Source organism: Carassius carassius, chromosome 2 (genome assembly GCF_963082965.1).
Source record: "Carassius carassius chromosome 2, fCarCar2.1, whole genome shotgun sequence".
Lineage (NCBI taxonomy): Eukaryota > Metazoa > Chordata > Actinopteri > Cypriniformes > Cyprinidae > Carassius > Carassius carassius.
In genome coordinates, this window is record NC_081756.1 from 47473198 (window position 1) to 47489904 (window position 16707).

Here is a 16707-nt window from a genome sequence, read left to right on the forward strand (position 1 = left end):
ATGCACTTGGCCTGGAAAACCGCGAGTTCCCGCCTAGAGCTGGTTCCTCGCCTTCCCACGATGGCTTGATTTGACAGTAACGTTTCAGCACAGACTTCATCGGTCCACCATTGTTTCATCACCAAAGCAGATGTAGACGAGAATGACTCCCAAGCGATTTAGGTGTTCTGTTGTTGGACGTAATAATGAACATAGCAGTCATCAATTACTCCCGACATCTGAGCTGCTGTAGACGCAGTGAATTACGTATGTTTTTGAAGGGAATGCGCTAATCCCTGATGTACATAAATGTGTCTATTTTCATGCGAATCATTCGTGATCCAGCTTCACCTACAGAACAAGTGAGGGTAAGGAATTTTAATGGAACTTTGCAAATCGCCTTTCCTAATAATGTGCTAATTAGCCAGTTTCATCATGAATGCGGCTAAAGTAAACAGTCACTCAGAGAGCAGCTCGGAAGAGAGGGGCGTGGTCAGCAGAGCTCATTAACATTTAAAGGAAAATGCTACAAAACGGCTTGCTCTGAAAAGAGTGTTTTTTACACTACCATTGAGAAATTTTAACCAAACTATGTTACAAACTTTTCATTAAGACCCTAAAGAATCATATCAACTTCCGGCATCTGATGACCCCTTTAACGCCACCTGGAGAAACCCAAAGCTACTTGTTTCTTAAAGTGATGGTTCACTCAACAGTAACAATTCTGTCATCATTTACTCACCCTTATGTCGTTCCAAACCTGTATGAGATGCATCTCATTCATTTGCAGCCGTAATGCAATGTTTTTCTGCAAAATGTACTTTTTTTATTTCTGAATTCTCAATAACATTTCGACCAAATCCTTTGTTTTGTCACTTTGCAGGATGAATACAGTAACGCTGCTGGTGAGGGTTTAGATGGAAAAGTGATTGTTACCGTTAAAGGTACTGGAGATGTGGTGCTTCCTTTGTTTGGGAATGGAGCTACAAGCATGCCATACAGCCTCACTAACGGAGAGACTCTCATTACTGTGAGTGCTTGCTTTCTTTGGTTTGTGTCAGTGTTGTTTTAGTATTATTCATGTACTATTATAGGATTTATAGCTTTTATGTTTTATCATTTTCATTTTTACCTTATTTTAAATAAAGTCATTTTGTTTATTTGCTTTCCTTTCTAAAAAATAAAGCTAAATAAATAAATAGAAATATAAAAAAAAAAAAGTTAAAGAAAAATGTCAATGCATATAAAATTACTAAAACTACAACTAAATAAAATAAAGCTAAATATAGAAATATATTTTTTTAAATTAATGAAAATTATATTTAATAGTTTTAGTTAACAGTAACAACACTATTATTATTGATAATGTTGAGAAATTTGGCTTTAATTCAGCTTCCGTGGGTAATTTAAGGAAATGTAAATAAAATTGGTAAAAAAAAATATTCATCATATTAAATGAAATATTATAATTTATAACACAATATTATCGGAACGTTATCAAAATCAGCCGATAATGGCTTAAAAAGCAAATATCGGCAATGAATAAAAAATATGCTGATACACCCAGGACCGGATTGGGACTCATTTTCAGCCCTGGAGTTTCATGCCTTAGACCGGCCCACTTTAGTTCGCAACTGACTATATTAAATAAATGTAATTAAAACCTCAGAATATAATTCCCTACAGCCTTGTAATTCATTGTATTTTTTAAAATATCATCATTTCCAATTCAGTGCAAAAACCGTAGCCTAAATTTTGCTTCACAGTGAAGATTTATTAGAACAGTAAATAACAGGATAGTATAAGAATCTATTTTCTTTAAGATTTAGTATTCATAAATATCCAAACATTGAAATGAAGAAAAAAATCTAATAAAAACAAATATATAAAACAAAATAAAAAATAAAGATAAAAATAAAATGTATTGCACTTTCTAATGACAGTATCATCTCAGTTTCATTAATGTATTGCTGAATCATCAGGTATCATTAATTATCTCAGGGCATTTTTCACTGATCAGGGCTCTTCATTACTAGTAGTTCTTCTGAAACACAATCCTACCTGCCCATTCTGGTGTGTTGGGCTCATGACTGGAGCTTGGTAACGTTACTGGGCCTTGCTCTTAGCAGAAAACGGGACTAGAGATGGCTGCTGCTGAAGAGATACAAAAAAAAGTTTGATACATGAACGGTGGTTTGCAGACAACGTTGTTTTGCAATGTCGCTAGCATCTTTAACTGCTCCTAACTGACTTAAAGTTAGTTTACTTACCGGCCTCGCCTTTTAGGAAAATGCTTAGAACATTTGGCCGCATAAATTACCAAAGCTTTCTTCTTTTTAATTCTGGCCTTTTCAGCGCCATTTTTATCTCACTTTTTTATTTTGCAACTTGCAAGGTGATGTGTTTGGGGCAGGGCCAGGGAATCAAAAGATAATCACGTCATCATTATCTTGCAGGCTGCACTCTGCGAGAAAATATTAAATAAAAAAGAGTGGGACGGTGGTAAAATAATAAATAAAAAGAGTGGGGCTGCGGTAAAATAATAATAATAATAATTATATATACAGTACAGACCAAAAGTTTGGAAACATTACTATTTTTAATGTTTTTGAAAGAAGTTTCTCCTGCTCATCAAGCCTGCATTTATTTGATCAAAAATACAGAAAAAACAGTAATATTGTGAAATATTATTACAACTTAAAATAATAGTTTTCTATTTGAATATACTTAAAAAAAAGTTTATTACTGTGATGCAAAGCTGAATTTTCAGCATCATTCCTCCAGCCTTCAGTGTCACATGTAACATCAGTCGATCACATGATCATTTAGAAATCATTCTAATATTCTGATTTATTATGAGTGTTGGAAGCAGTTCTGCTGTCTAATATATTTGATCAATAAAAGGTTAAAAAGAACTGCATTTATTCAAAATAAAAAAAATATATATAATAATATATATTCTAATAATATATTTTCTTTACTATCACTTTTTATCAATTTAACACATCCTTGCTGAATAAAAGTATTGATTTTATTTAAAAAGAAGAAAGAAAAAAAAATTACTGACTCCACATTTCTTACCAGTAGTGTATATTGTTATTACAACATATTTATATTTTAAAAACATTTTTTTTTACTTTTTATTCATCAAAGTATCCTAAAAAAGTATCACATGTTCTGAAAAAATATTAAGCAGCAGAACTGTTTCCAACTTTGATAATGATTCATCATATTAGAATGATTTCTAAAGGATCATGTGATAATGATCCTAAAAATTCAGCTTTGCATCACAGAAATAAATGATCATTTTAAAGTATAATAAATTTAAAAACAATTATTTTAAATTGTTATAATATATCACAATATTACATTTTTTCTGTATTTTTGATCAAATAAATGCAGGCTTGATGAGCAGAAGAAACCTCTTTCAAAAACATTAAAAATAGTAATGTTTCCAAACTTTTGGTCTGTACTGTATATATTTCAACCCAATGCCATGATAAAAACGGCCCTCGCAGCCAAAAGAAACATACCGGCCCCGGTGCTCCCGATTAGCCAATCCGGGCCTGATACACCTTACCCATAATATGTGTACCTCACATGTGCTATGGGTGTAGATTTAATCATTAAAGTGTCATACGTTTTTTGTTTTAAATGGATAATGAAAACTTAAATACATGGAACACTAAAAGATTTTCAGAATTTGTACAACTCTTTTGCTTTTGACTATCTACAAATGTTAAGTATTTCAATAAAATGTTAAGGATTGCTTTATAGTTGCTTTATAGTTATTTTCAAAGATTTCAATGTACTCTCATTTATAAAAGAACTTCATTTTTTTTTTTATTCTCAAAAGAAAGTTTTCGTTAATAAACTAACCAAAATGCAAAATAATCTGTTCATAATCTCTTTCCATGAGAGACTTGTTGTTTCTAAACAAAAGAAAATATATCGGTATCGGCCAAAATTAGTTGAAAATTATCGGCATATCATCAAAATCCAATGTAGTGCATCTGTAAATATTGTAGTTTTTAAAACAACAGGATGGAGAAACTCTTAATTTTATTTTGCATGTTAAAGCTCACATATTGAAGTTATAGACCCTTTTTTTTATCATGCGCAGGATTTAGCAGTTGCACATATACATGTATGCTTTTCAGATGAAATTCACAACTGCAGAGATACCTGCTTCCAGTTCCAAAGACATTTGTGCAAGTTAATTGAATTATTGTTAGATGTGATAAACAGTAGAGCATTGCACTAGCAGTCAATTAGTTAAAAATGCACTAATACAAAAAGCGTTAAAATAAAATATAAATAAATGCTTGAAGATAAAACCATCTTTTGAATGCATAATAATGTAAAATCCTTTCCTTTTTTTTGTATGTTCTCTTTCTATGGGTTCACCAAAACTGCATTCAAGAGCTCCAATTTAAATGAAGAATTTTTTATTGTGGGTAAATGGGTGTTATTGTTTGTGTCTTGTAGGATTTGGCACTTTTGGAGAACAGTCCCGGTGTGGATGGAGCCGAGTACATACTTCAGTTCAATCCTCAGATCCGGCAGACTGGTGTTACCATCGATGCATACAGCCTGCCTTTCAGATTCTGCAACGGTTAGTCAGCAGACACACCCTAATCAATATCAGTTACATTACTAATGACTGTCACAGTTAAGGGAAACATTATTGATTATTGCTGTAACCAATCAAGTTAAGTATAAATCATTATAACATTAGAATAAAATCTATACTAAAGATAAGAAAACAACAAAATCCATGTCATAATCAAATGCAGTGTATTGTATGTGAAAAACAATATTTGTTTAATGTGTAGCGGAAATTTCACAGTTCTATATAGAAAGTAGGAAATATAAGTCTATCCAACTTTATTTGCATGCATACTAGAGCCAGACCGATAAATCGTTTGCCGATATTATCGGCTGATATGAGCCTGTCGCCGATATATCGGTATCGGCGAATATGCCCCCGTTATGGTTATTATTATAATTATTTTTTTTACAGAACAAATAATGCAGGTAAAATGCTTGAAATGGTGTAATTACTTATCTTGTACAGCAGAGTGTGCTCCATTGTTTGCTACTGACGACCTGGATGAAATGCTTTAATGCTTCAGTCTATGGAAAACTGCTGAAACTTAGACTTTTTATTAATGGCGGTGAGAATTTGAGATTGCTAGTGCTGTCATAAAATTCACAACCGTTGTGCTGTAATTATATAATAGACTGTGGTGTGATGGTTTGAGCCGCTTTCATTTGCAATTTTGAACGCAACATTCGTCATTAGAAACGTTTGTAAATCTGTTGTTTACAAAGAAGTGTCAGTATCACATAATCCTTCAGAAATCATTCTAATATGCGGATTTGCTGCTCAAGATACATTTCTCATTTTTATAAATGTTAGAAACTGTTTTGCTTAACATTTTTGTGGAAACAATGATACCACTCAAACGTCTGTATAAGATTTGAAAAAGAGAGAGAAATTAATAATTTTATTCATCATGCTAAAAGTGACAAAAACTGATTGAAGACATTTAAAATGATTTCCATTTAATAAATGCATTAATAAATATAATTAATATATTTGATAGATGCAAATAAATGATGTTCATTAAAGGTCCGATGACATGGATTATTTTCTTTTTTTTAAATGCTTTTTTAATGTTTCCTGAGGTGTACTTATATTGTTAGTATTTTACATTTAAAATTTAGAAATAAAAGGCATTTTTATATACTGATTTTAGTCCTCTGGCTTGAATGTTCTGTTTGAAGGGGCGTGTCTGCTCTGAGACTCAGAGTAAATGACAACTGTTGTGATTGGCTGACATCTTAGCATTCAAAATGCGTATTACATGTGGAACCCCTCTCTTATACTTTTACTAGTTTTTTTTTTATTTATTTATTTTTTTTTTTACTATTACAGCTGTCGAGATTAACGAATCGGGGAAGTGTTGATTATAGCATTATTTTTTAGATCTATTCCCATCACATGAAAGGCTGCGGTGATGAGCATTGAGTAGACAGAGTCTGTTTATCGCGTGAATGCAGTGATCTCGTCATTGCAACACGTTTTCTCTCACAAAATGCTTTCACCACAACCAAAAGCAAACACAATATCGACATGAATACAGTAAGAGCTTTGTTGTGCAGCATAACAGCGTCATTCATTATAACGGCAGTTTGGGCAAGTGTGCAGATATACTCGCGATGTGTGATTGACAGCTCCGAATAATATAAAGGAAACCTTCTTTAATCGCTCTCTGTAGTTAAATCACAATTTAAATAACAGATTTGTTTCACCCTACTAAGAGAAACAATGTGAAGTTTATCGTCTAGTCACTGGCTTGATTCACTGATGCATAAACAGTATTAAACGATTTAGAAAGAAAGTCTGTGTGAACTTGAATAATTAGCTACAAGTCAGAAATCACTGATCACAGATCAGGCATTAATGAACACTGTTACTCACTGTTTGTGGCGGTGCTGTCAAATCCATATCGTAAAAGTCTGTTTGTAACGCCTGTGCTGACATTGCGACTGAATTAAATGTAAATGTTTGGGCGGGCAAAGCAGAGAAATGGGAGGTAACATTTCCCCTTATGACGACATACGGGGAAGATTCCAGATAGTCTGAGATCTCGTTTTCTCAAAGGCAGAGCAGGACACCCAGAGCTCGGTTTACACCTATCGACATTTCTAGCCACTGGGGGACAATAGACAGTCTGGAGAAACTCATATTAATGTTAAAAAACCTAATAAAGTGACATTTTCATGTCATGGGACCTTTAAACTTTATATTTATCAAAGAATCCTGAAAAATAAAGTGCATCACCATTTCCACACAAAATATGAAGCAGCAAAATTGTTTTCAACATTGATAATAACCAGAATTTTTTCTTGAGTCAAATAAATTGTAGTGATTTCCAAAAGATCACGTGACACTGAAAACTGGAGTAATGAAGAAAATTCTGCTTTGCATCGCAGGAACAACATTACATTTTATAATGTATTACAATTGAAAACTTTTTTTGTATTTGTAATAATATTTCACATAATAATATATAACATATATAACGTTTTTTTTTTATTTTGATCAAATATATTTAGCCTTTCCAAACTTTTGTCAGGTACTTTAATAATAATAATAATAATAATAATTCTATATACTTTACTATAATATATTATTGTGCTTTATTATAATTTATTATTATATTGTTGTCATGATTATTAAATGCTGCTTTTTATTTTTTACAGGAGAGTATGTGATTTTACAATATAAGATATATATGTATTAATGTGCTAAAATATATATTTTTTATAATGAGTGCTGGGGGCATGGCTTGTGGGCGTGGTCAGATTGTCCTTATTTTTTTGTCTCTAAAGTGGACTTAACATGAAATGATGCCATGTTTCCAATTCCAAGGTTATATTGTATTTATTTACAGAGGTAGGGGAGAGCGGTGCACAGAGTAACACCTTTTGACTTTCTCAGTTTGTGTAAATCTGCATGGGGTTCAGAATATATAAGAATAAACTTCAACGGAATAAAGTTAAATGGAATTGAATTGAATTAAAGCTGAATAAACTTTACTGTTCAGTGCACTGGTATCAGACTTATTTTGGATAGTAAAGTTTATTGATAAATTGTTAAATACGTTGCCTCCATTACATATCTCTGTCACCATTAGAAGTGTTTGATCACCACATTTGAGTGATTATTGCAAAAAATGTGTTTATTTATATATATTCTGTTTATGTATACTGTATTCTATATATAGTACCAGTCATATGTTTGGACACATGAATGGGAAAGTGTGCAAACTTTTGACTGGTACTGTGCTATAATGTACACAAAGAATATCGGCCGATATATCGGTATCAACTCCATTTTTCCCTACCTAATATCTGTATCGGCCCTAAAAAACCCATATCGGTCGGGCTGTAATGCATACAGTATACGCACATGAAGTGATTTATTCTATATAGCAAATCTAAACTGTTTGATTGTTTATATAATTGCAAAATATCAACTGTTTTACCATTCAGCTCTAATCTGCTTAATGCGACTGTATGTCATGAAGATTTAAGATGTTATAAACAAAAAGATTTGAATCTTTTGATTTGAATCTTGGACCGGTGAGATTTCACTGTGTGGCGTGCGATATATCGTGAAGTCCAGTGATTGTATTTACGAGTTGAGCACCTGTGAATGTCACTATAGGGTCATCATTTTTTTGCGAAACTACAGCAAAGAAAATGTTCACACAAAAATGAACACATTTGCTGAAAATGTTCTCACCCTCAGTTCTGGACTGTAAAATTTCACCATATTTTCATTTCTGGGTGACTTTTCTTGTAAACGCTTACTAAGTGTCTTTAATTTCTCAAACTAATATAATACAGTATTGAATGTTATTTAGGAAGTGTAATGGGGGTGTACAGCAATCCATTTTTTTACATTTTGATCTCTTTCAGATGTAGAACATCAGAAAGTCATTGTGAGTCTCAGTAAGAAGAAAGATCGACTTTCCCAAACCGTTTTTATTTACCGAGAAGTCTTTGAAACTAATAATCAACTGAAATCTGAACTTGAAGGTAGGCACTGCATATTTCATTTCAGTTAGTTAATTATTTGTTTATTTGTCATTCAATATGTCTGACTTATGTTTGTTTGTGTCTACAGGTCAGGTGCGAGATGCGACTCTCAAACTCAATGAGCTCAAAACAGAGCTCCAAAAAATTGGTTTGGACGTCTCCGAAATAACCACTGTGAGTCTGTACACGCACACTAACATACATACTGTTTTATTGCTGTATGCTCTTTGTAGAAGCATGTGTTTGATTCCAGCAATCACGTATGTTTTCATCTCTGTTTGTGTATCTGTCTAGGTATCAGCAATAGACAAAGTTATAAATGGCAAGAAAGCAATTTTGACCAAAATGGAGAATCAGCATCGGCGGAAATGCAGCATTTCTGACCCTTTCAAAGGCAGCCCGCAGGTTCTGGGAAAGGTGCGCCTTTGATTTTTGTGTGCATTCGTGTTTGCATCAGGTGATCCAATCACAAGTCAGCAGGGTTAAATGAGTCTTGGAAATGCATTGCATCCCGATCAGTACTTATAAAAAAGATTCATGGTTATTGAAAGGCCAACACTAGCACGTTAACATGTGTTATGCATATGATGGAGCACTATCAGAGTGACCTATAGAAAAAGTTTAGTGTTTAATTATATGCTTAAATTAAGCATATAACACAAATATAGAGGTTTGTGCTTATGGTTTATAAACTGGGTTCTGGGAAAGAATTATTTATCCAGAAAGGTTTAGAAGCGCTGTGAGAATCAGAGGACTCTTTCAAAGAGATGATTTTGCGTGTGATGACTTGCAGGTGGGTCATCTGGCTCTGGTGGAGGATGATGATGCAGCGAAGGTGATCTCCTGGCATCTTCTGGGTGACATGGACTGTGTGGTTACTGAAACGACTTCTGCTGCCAAGAGAATCTATGATGACACGCAAGGACGACAACAAGTCATTCCCCTCGAGACGGTCTTCTGGAGACCAAATGACAGGTACACACACATGCGTCTCACATAGCTTTCATTAACATTTTGAATTCGTTTTAGATCTTTTTTTTGTTGATTCTTTTTTCTAGTGCTGTCAAATGATTAATTTAGCGATTAATCGCATTCAAAACAAGTTTTTGTTTGCACAATATATGTTTGTATATTGTGCATCTGTATTGTGTGTGTGTGTGTGTGTGTGTGTATATATATATATATATATAAATATAAACGCAAACACATGCGTGTATGTATTTAAGTAAAAATGTATTGTATATAAAATATAAGAACATAAATATTGTAAATTTATACTGTATGTGTGTGTATTTATATATACATAATAAATATACACAGTACACATACATATATATTATGTAAACAAAAAAAGTTTATTTTGGATGTGATTAATCCAATAGCTCTAATTTTTTCATTTTAATAAAGGTATTAGACATTTTATTGTAATGGGTTTTTTGTTTGTTATCTTAAAGCACTAAATATAAGGTAGACGAGAAGAAAATAGTGAAATTACAAGAGAAAATTTGAGTTTGCCGAATGCCTGTGATATGTGAAGAATTAAAGATGGCAAATAGTTTTACGGTTCACAGGACTTGTTCTTTAGTCATATCTGTTCTTCTTCACACATCCACAGGAAATAACTGACTTCCGCTTACAGAATGAATTGTTTTGCACGTTTGTTCAGTGTAACCTTAAATCGATAGTTCAGCCGGAAATTACAATTCTGCCATCGTTTACTCATCGTGTCCTGTATGAATTTCTTTCTTCTGTTGAGCACAAAAGATGTCATTGTGAAGAACGCTGGCAAGCAAATAGTTGCTGGTAGCCATCGACTTCTGTAGGGGGAAAACATACTATGGAAGTCAATGGCTACCAGCGTTCTTCATAATATGATCTTGTGTGTTCTCGGTGTAATTGTGTGTAACTGGCACACAGTCGCACTGTCATGTTTTCCTAGCTGCACGTGTCCGAGCTAGACGTGATCACACTCAAGGAATTAACCCTTTAACTCCAGGGCTCGCAAAGTCGGTAGCCTGATGTCCCTGAAGCTATTGTGTTTTCAAGTCAGGCTACCAAAATGTATCACGCCCCGCCTGAGGGGTTGTTTGCTTGTAGGGGTTAAATAGATCGTAGTTGATCATTTGCATGTTTCGAAGTCTTGCCGATTTAAACATTCAAGTGTTTTTAACCATTTCCCGCATTCAGAGCTGCGCGCACTCATTCAAAGCATGCACAGAGAGCCAAGTTTCAGACGAGGCGCGTACACAGAATTGATTCCTCTTTCACGTATCCTTGCTTCTGAATGAACACATACACACAAAATTATCTCAAAATAATCGTTTCTGCATGTATTCTCTTAAACGCAGTCAGTTATGTCTTAAGTGAACATTTACAGTGGAAAAATAAATCTTCTGTGCATCATTATAATTGGATCCGTGCAATCGGTCTTAAAGGGGCAGCAGTAATTCAAATGCAGTGGTGGCCACTGGTTTTAAATAGAGCACAGGCAAAGCATTTGTTTACATGAAGACATTTCTTTAGTTTTAATTTGATTAGTTTTTTAATTTGATTTGGGATTTGTTTTAAAATTTTACAATTAAATTTCATAAAGAGATATACAGCATTTTGTCTGAGAATAAAAGGAAACAAAAAAATATATATAAATAATTTGTAAGAAATTTGTATGCTTTAATATGTATTGTGAAGTTATAGAATTGTTACATCCAGATGCTACTCCTTTTTTCTGATAATGCTGATTTGTCCCCAGTGAAGTTCAGCCGATCTGGTCTTTTCATTTTTATTTTGGGGCTAGTTAAATTCATTTTGGGCTACCAAAAAAATGCATTCACGAAGGGCTACCAGGGATTTTGATATTTTGCGAGCCTTAAACAGAGTATGTTTATTTTATCTCAGCCGCATGCTTTTTTTAAGCATGTTTTTTCATGTGTCTTAGGCGTCTGCCTCACATCAGGAATGACACACTTCTCTTCCAACCCGTTGGTAATCCTGTGTTTGTCAAAGATATTCTCATTTTTCCCGAGCACATAGAAAGCTGCAATAAAGGTAAGCCAAGAGCACAAAAGCCTGTTTAACTCTATATGTTATTCTTTTCTTTTTAATAATGAAATTGATTTGATTTACTAACTAATGTAACAATTTAAAACTTATTTGGCGTTTACAGCTGTCATATCCCACCATACGTCACTGATGCCCCTGCGTCACCTCCAAAACAAGTTTATGCATTTTATTTATCAACCATTTATCGTTCCCTTTTGATGGAAACTATTCAGAGCATGAATGACCTGTTTGAATGGGTTTTTATAGTTTGAGAGCAACACTTACTGCGTAGCTTCACATGCATTGTGAAATAAACTGTTGCATGCTGTCATCTCTATTTATATAGCACTATGTAAACATATATAAACTATATTTTGTATATAATTGTGAATGCATTGGGCATTGCACATTAAAATTTTAATCTTTCCAGAAAACTGCCAGCTTAAATAAATAGTTCACCCAAAATTGTCTCATCCTCAGCCCATCCAAGATGTAGATGTGGTTGTTTCTTCATCAGATTTGGAAAAATGTAGCATTGCATCATTTGTTCACCAATGGATGCTCTGCAGTGAATGGGTGCCGTCAGAATGAGAGTCCAAACAGCTGATAAAAACATCACAATAATCCAAAATTAGGGCTGGGCGACAAAGCAGCAAGCATAATTATCACAATGTAAATTTTCCTCGATAAAACGATAACCAGAGTAGATGCATAACTCTCTGATGAGTCTCGATCACATGACACTAAACAGCGCTGTGAGAAGTGCTCAAGTTCAGCGAAGGACACAGAAGACTTGGTTTAAGCCAGATCACAAACGGATGAAATACTGTGCGCAATGATAGTCTTTCCAATCTACAAATCGCCATCATTTACCATGGATTTACTGTAGTAACCAGGGTTCCTGCGGGTCCTTAAAAAGTCTTACAATGCCTTAAATTTACTTGTATTAAATTCGAAAGCGCCCCCTGCTGGCAGAGAATGAATGTGCATTTTCAATAAGGCTGGTGTTGTGAGTAGGGTATTCTTGCAAAACCGGAGACAGTAGTTGCAGGACCACATTTTTTAGGACCATATAGATTTTTTTAATTTATTTTTTTATATTATTTATGTAGAGTGCCTACAGAAAGTCCTCATACCCCTTAATAAGCCGGTGCTTGGTTTTCCTTAGACATGAATAAAGAATTGAGGTGCATCCGACCAGAGAAACTTAGTGTGTGTGTGTGCGTGCACGTGTGTGTGCTTGTGTGTGTTTGTGTACATGTGTGTGTGTGTGTGTGTGTGTGTTTTGAATTGAACAGTCATCTTGCATGAAACATGCAGCCTGTGGATGTTGGCAGTGTATTATTTTATGAGTATATAATAACTACAAGGGGACTGACGTGCTCTGACTCTTTTCAGTTTTTGCAAGTCTTCTTGGAGAAACCATACTAATTGATGACTTGGATTCTGCTAATGATTATCGACGGGGGGTAAGACACTGATTGTGTGTGTTTGTGATGAAGAAATGTCAAGCACGTACATCAAGCGTGCATATAAACGTGTATGTTTGGTAGGTGGTTCAGAATAAGATGCAGTGCCCCACGCTCTTAACGCGTCAGGGCGAGCGAATACGCAGCAACGGGAAGTTCGGAGGACTGCAGAACAAGGCTCCGTCCATTGAGAAACTTCGAGGACAAGTGTTTGGAGCGCCGTTACCCAAAGAGCACAACCTCATACGCCATCAGATAGGTAACAAACATACTACATCTCTTGGTGAACTGGAAGGTATTTACTCTATGAATGATCAGTTACATAAAGTATCTCAGATCTTTCTACTTTTAAGGTTAACAGTTACTCCCTATATCCTGAAGGTTTTTACAGAGGGCTCATTTGTTTGATTATATATTTAATGGCTAAAACATGATTGTTTTTTTGTTTAGCTTTTTCTGTTCTGTCTTTATGACTGCATTTTCAGATTCATGCAGTGACAAAACGAGATATCCCCTTTAATACAGTATGTAAACAAAATACCTGCAAAACCTGGCTTTATCGAGTTGTTTTGGAAAATAATGCAACATGTTTAATTCCATAATGCATCGTACTTTTCAGAAAGCTTACATGATAAAAAAGTCTTGTTGTACTATGATATATCAAATGGGGAATACTGTGATATCTTCTTGCCTTAAAAACAGTTCATGTGAAACCGTACATAATCTGTGTGTGTTATATTGTGTTGTGTGTGTACAGAGTTACTGCAGCAGTGTCGTGTTGCAATGCAGAAGGCCTCTAAGGTCCGGTCTGAGTATAGCAGTCATGTGGAGCACCTGCAGAGTCCTCAGATGAAACAGAAACAGCAAGAGCTCCTGCAGCAGGAGCAAGAGTTACGAGATCTTGAGGAAACCCTCGGTAAGTGTTTTCCTCAGTCTAGGTCTGGTTACTTTCTGAATGCAAAACCGGACTTTTGAGAGATCCTGTTTTCTTAGTCCGTATGGGGTATAAAGTAGATTAAAAATGTGAGAAGTGTGCATGAGGTTTAAGTGTGAAAAAGCATTTTAGCATAAGGCTGCAGCATAAAAACTTTCCATTTCTTGCAAGTTTGCCGCCTTTTATGCTATTGATGCTTCGATGGTTGAATTTCTAAATATGAAACAAATATGCATATTCTTAAGCCGTCTATGCAAATGCTGAAGTGTGTGTGTGTGTGTGTTTGCAGCCAGAACTCCTGAGCAAATGTACGCTGCGAGAGTGAAGCGAGAACTTGAGCCAGGATCTCCCTCGGTCCCTCCTAAAAGAGCCCGCCGTAAACTAGGTACATCAGCAGTCCTCTGAAGTCTTTATTTTCGGCCTCGTCTGTTGTCTTTTCACTGACATTAATAGCTTGTTGTTTTGTTTCTGCAGATTCATGAACTAACGCGAGCTGATGGCTGATGCAATGTTTTTTTTTACTTTTCACTCTTTACAGACTTTAAGCAGAATGCAACAAAGTTTTATAATTGGACTGTGTCCATAATATATTTTGTATTTTTTAAGGAAAAAAAAAGTTTTTAAACTTAATCAAGTCTGGTCTTTATTTTTATACTAAACCTAAAGCAATCACCCTCTCACCGAAATCCTATTCAGATGGGTTTGTTTTCCTGCCATTTGTTTACGTCCAGTGTGTACTTTGGTTTTTGCACATGAAAATGTGGCATTTCATGCATACTCCATTAAACCATACGCCTTTAAAACACTGCGGTCATGTAATGATGGATTTTAGTAAGTTCTCATCACCCAGGTTCCCTCCACAATAAATCAATACGATTTATCCTTGACAGCAATAAAAAAAAAACAAGTATCTTTACAAATTTTCATAAATTTTGAAGCTTAAATGCAATACCCAAAAGCTACACATTTTCGGTCTTTATTTAAAAGCTTTTACCTTGAACATTTAAGTTCGTGAACACAATGAAGCTGTGAGTGTGACCAATGAGAAGATGAGTTTACGTGTTCGGTGTGATTTGTGTTTAATGTCCCCATAACTTCTGTAGTCCCTTTTAGACACTTGTTATGCCTTTTACGTAAATGCTGTAATAAAATCACAAGGTGGTTTTACTAATGTCTTTTATGTTGTAGAATAAAACATGAAAATATTGTGCGCTTCTAGATCTTATTTCAGGCATTTAACCAAAACACCGATTAAAGGACGATGGAGCCAGATGTGTTGAGATGCTGTCACTCGTTCTGGGGTTGGGCCTGCAAAAATACATCATCCCATTGTTTTGTCTGAAATCGTCCTCTGTATCTGAATGCAGTGCACTATTTGGGGAAACCAACACCACAGTGGACATTGCGCTCTTAAACACTCAGTGTCCGAATCACTCATCTTTGACTGTCTTAGTGGGAAATAATGTATGATGGTATCCAACTTATTTTTCAGCATGACGTTATGTTCGTCCCTGCAGTTTTTCCCTGTAATAAACGACCTTTTGTAGTTAAAAAAGTAAATGTTCACACAGTTTTGGCTTACAAAGTGCCATATGGAAAAATTGTAAAATGTATTTATTTTTTTGGTTCGCTGAAGTCACAGGAAAGCTCAACTTTAGCATATTTTTGTACTTGTATTATATTATAGTTATTATAGTAGTTTCCTACATGTATTTATACCTTTTAAGGGTGTTACAGTATACTGTATGATATGCATTACTAATACGTAAAATGAAAAGTTAGCCTATATATTTATGCATAGTTTTCTATTACTTTATGATTTAAATGTCCTGTGTTGTATCGGATGATATTTTAAGATTGAATCGGTCATGATTTGAATGAATTATATTATAATTAACATTATGAATCATATAACATGCACTCAATAATCTAAATTATATTTGTGCGGTTTCATCAGAAAATCTGTTTCTATTGTAATAGTGTCATGTTTTTGTTGTGTAATTGAAATGCTTCAAGAAAATCTCCATTTGGAGCATTTAGGATTGGGGTCGAGCGAGCCAATCTCCGGGTAAAATGAGATTATATTATTAAAAATGTGATTTAGCCTGGACAGAGCTCTAGTGTTTCCTCATCGGTTGTAACAGTACTACAAAATTATTATGCATGCCTCCCGGAGAGCTATTACTACTTTAAGTACTACTTTACAGTGTTACATGTGCTTACTACTGTGCATTGGGCTAATAACAGTCAATTCTGCATAATTGCACGCAATAAACCTAACCCTAGAGTACGTACAGTACATGCCATTAATTAATATTACTCAGTACTTAAATGACTGTTACAAGGCTGTTGTAAAATAAAGTGTAACCGAACCTCAATGCAGTTTTTTGTATTAATGCAAAACTGATCAGTAACTAATAAAGGATACATTAAATTTGTTAACAAATTTCCTACACAAATAGTTTACAAAGTCATTATTAGCCAGACTTAATGATTTGGGTAAACTGGTAATAATTAGTAGACCTACATTTTATCTTTTCTTCAAGAGAAGTTTTGGTTACACTTTATTTTAAGTTGTCTTTGTTACAGTGTAATTATATACTGAGTAAAATTAATATACTACACATAGGGTTAGGTTTAGGGGGTAACACTTTAAGGTGTCCTTGTTAAACA

General features: G+C 34.4%; 1 protein-coding gene across 2 annotated transcripts in view; it reads left to right on the top strand.

Annotated features, from left to right (window-relative positions):
* The window catches only part of LOC132110971 (structural maintenance of chromosomes flexible hinge domain-containing protein 1-like), a 62132-nt gene extending 47577 nt beyond the window's left edge, over window positions 1-14555 (top strand). Inside the window, exons 38-49 of one of the 2 annotated variants that reach the window (XM_059518125.1) lie at window positions 863-1009; window positions 4468-4594; window positions 8473-8592; window positions 8681-8766; window positions 8887-9009; window positions 9386-9567; window positions 11528-11637; window positions 13030-13100; window positions 13185-13359; window positions 13858-14016; window positions 14324-14419; window positions 14509-14555. In XM_059518125.1, the coding sequence (XP_059374108.1) occupies window positions 863-1009; window positions 4468-4594; window positions 8473-8592; window positions 8681-8766; window positions 8887-9009; window positions 9386-9567; window positions 11528-11637; window positions 13030-13100; window positions 13185-13359; window positions 13858-14016; window positions 14324-14419; window positions 14509-14516 (1404 nt within the window). In that variant the 3' untranslated portion in view covers window positions 14517-14555. Of the gene's footprint in view, window positions 1-862; window positions 1010-4467; window positions 4595-8472; window positions 8593-8680; window positions 8767-8886; window positions 9010-9385; window positions 9568-11527; window positions 11638-11755; window positions 12661-13029; window positions 13101-13184; window positions 13360-13857; window positions 14017-14323; window positions 14420-14508 lie in introns of those variants that run through there. The other variant, XM_059518132.1, reaches the window with a different exon arrangement.
* Window positions 14556-16707: the final 2152 nt, after the last annotated feature.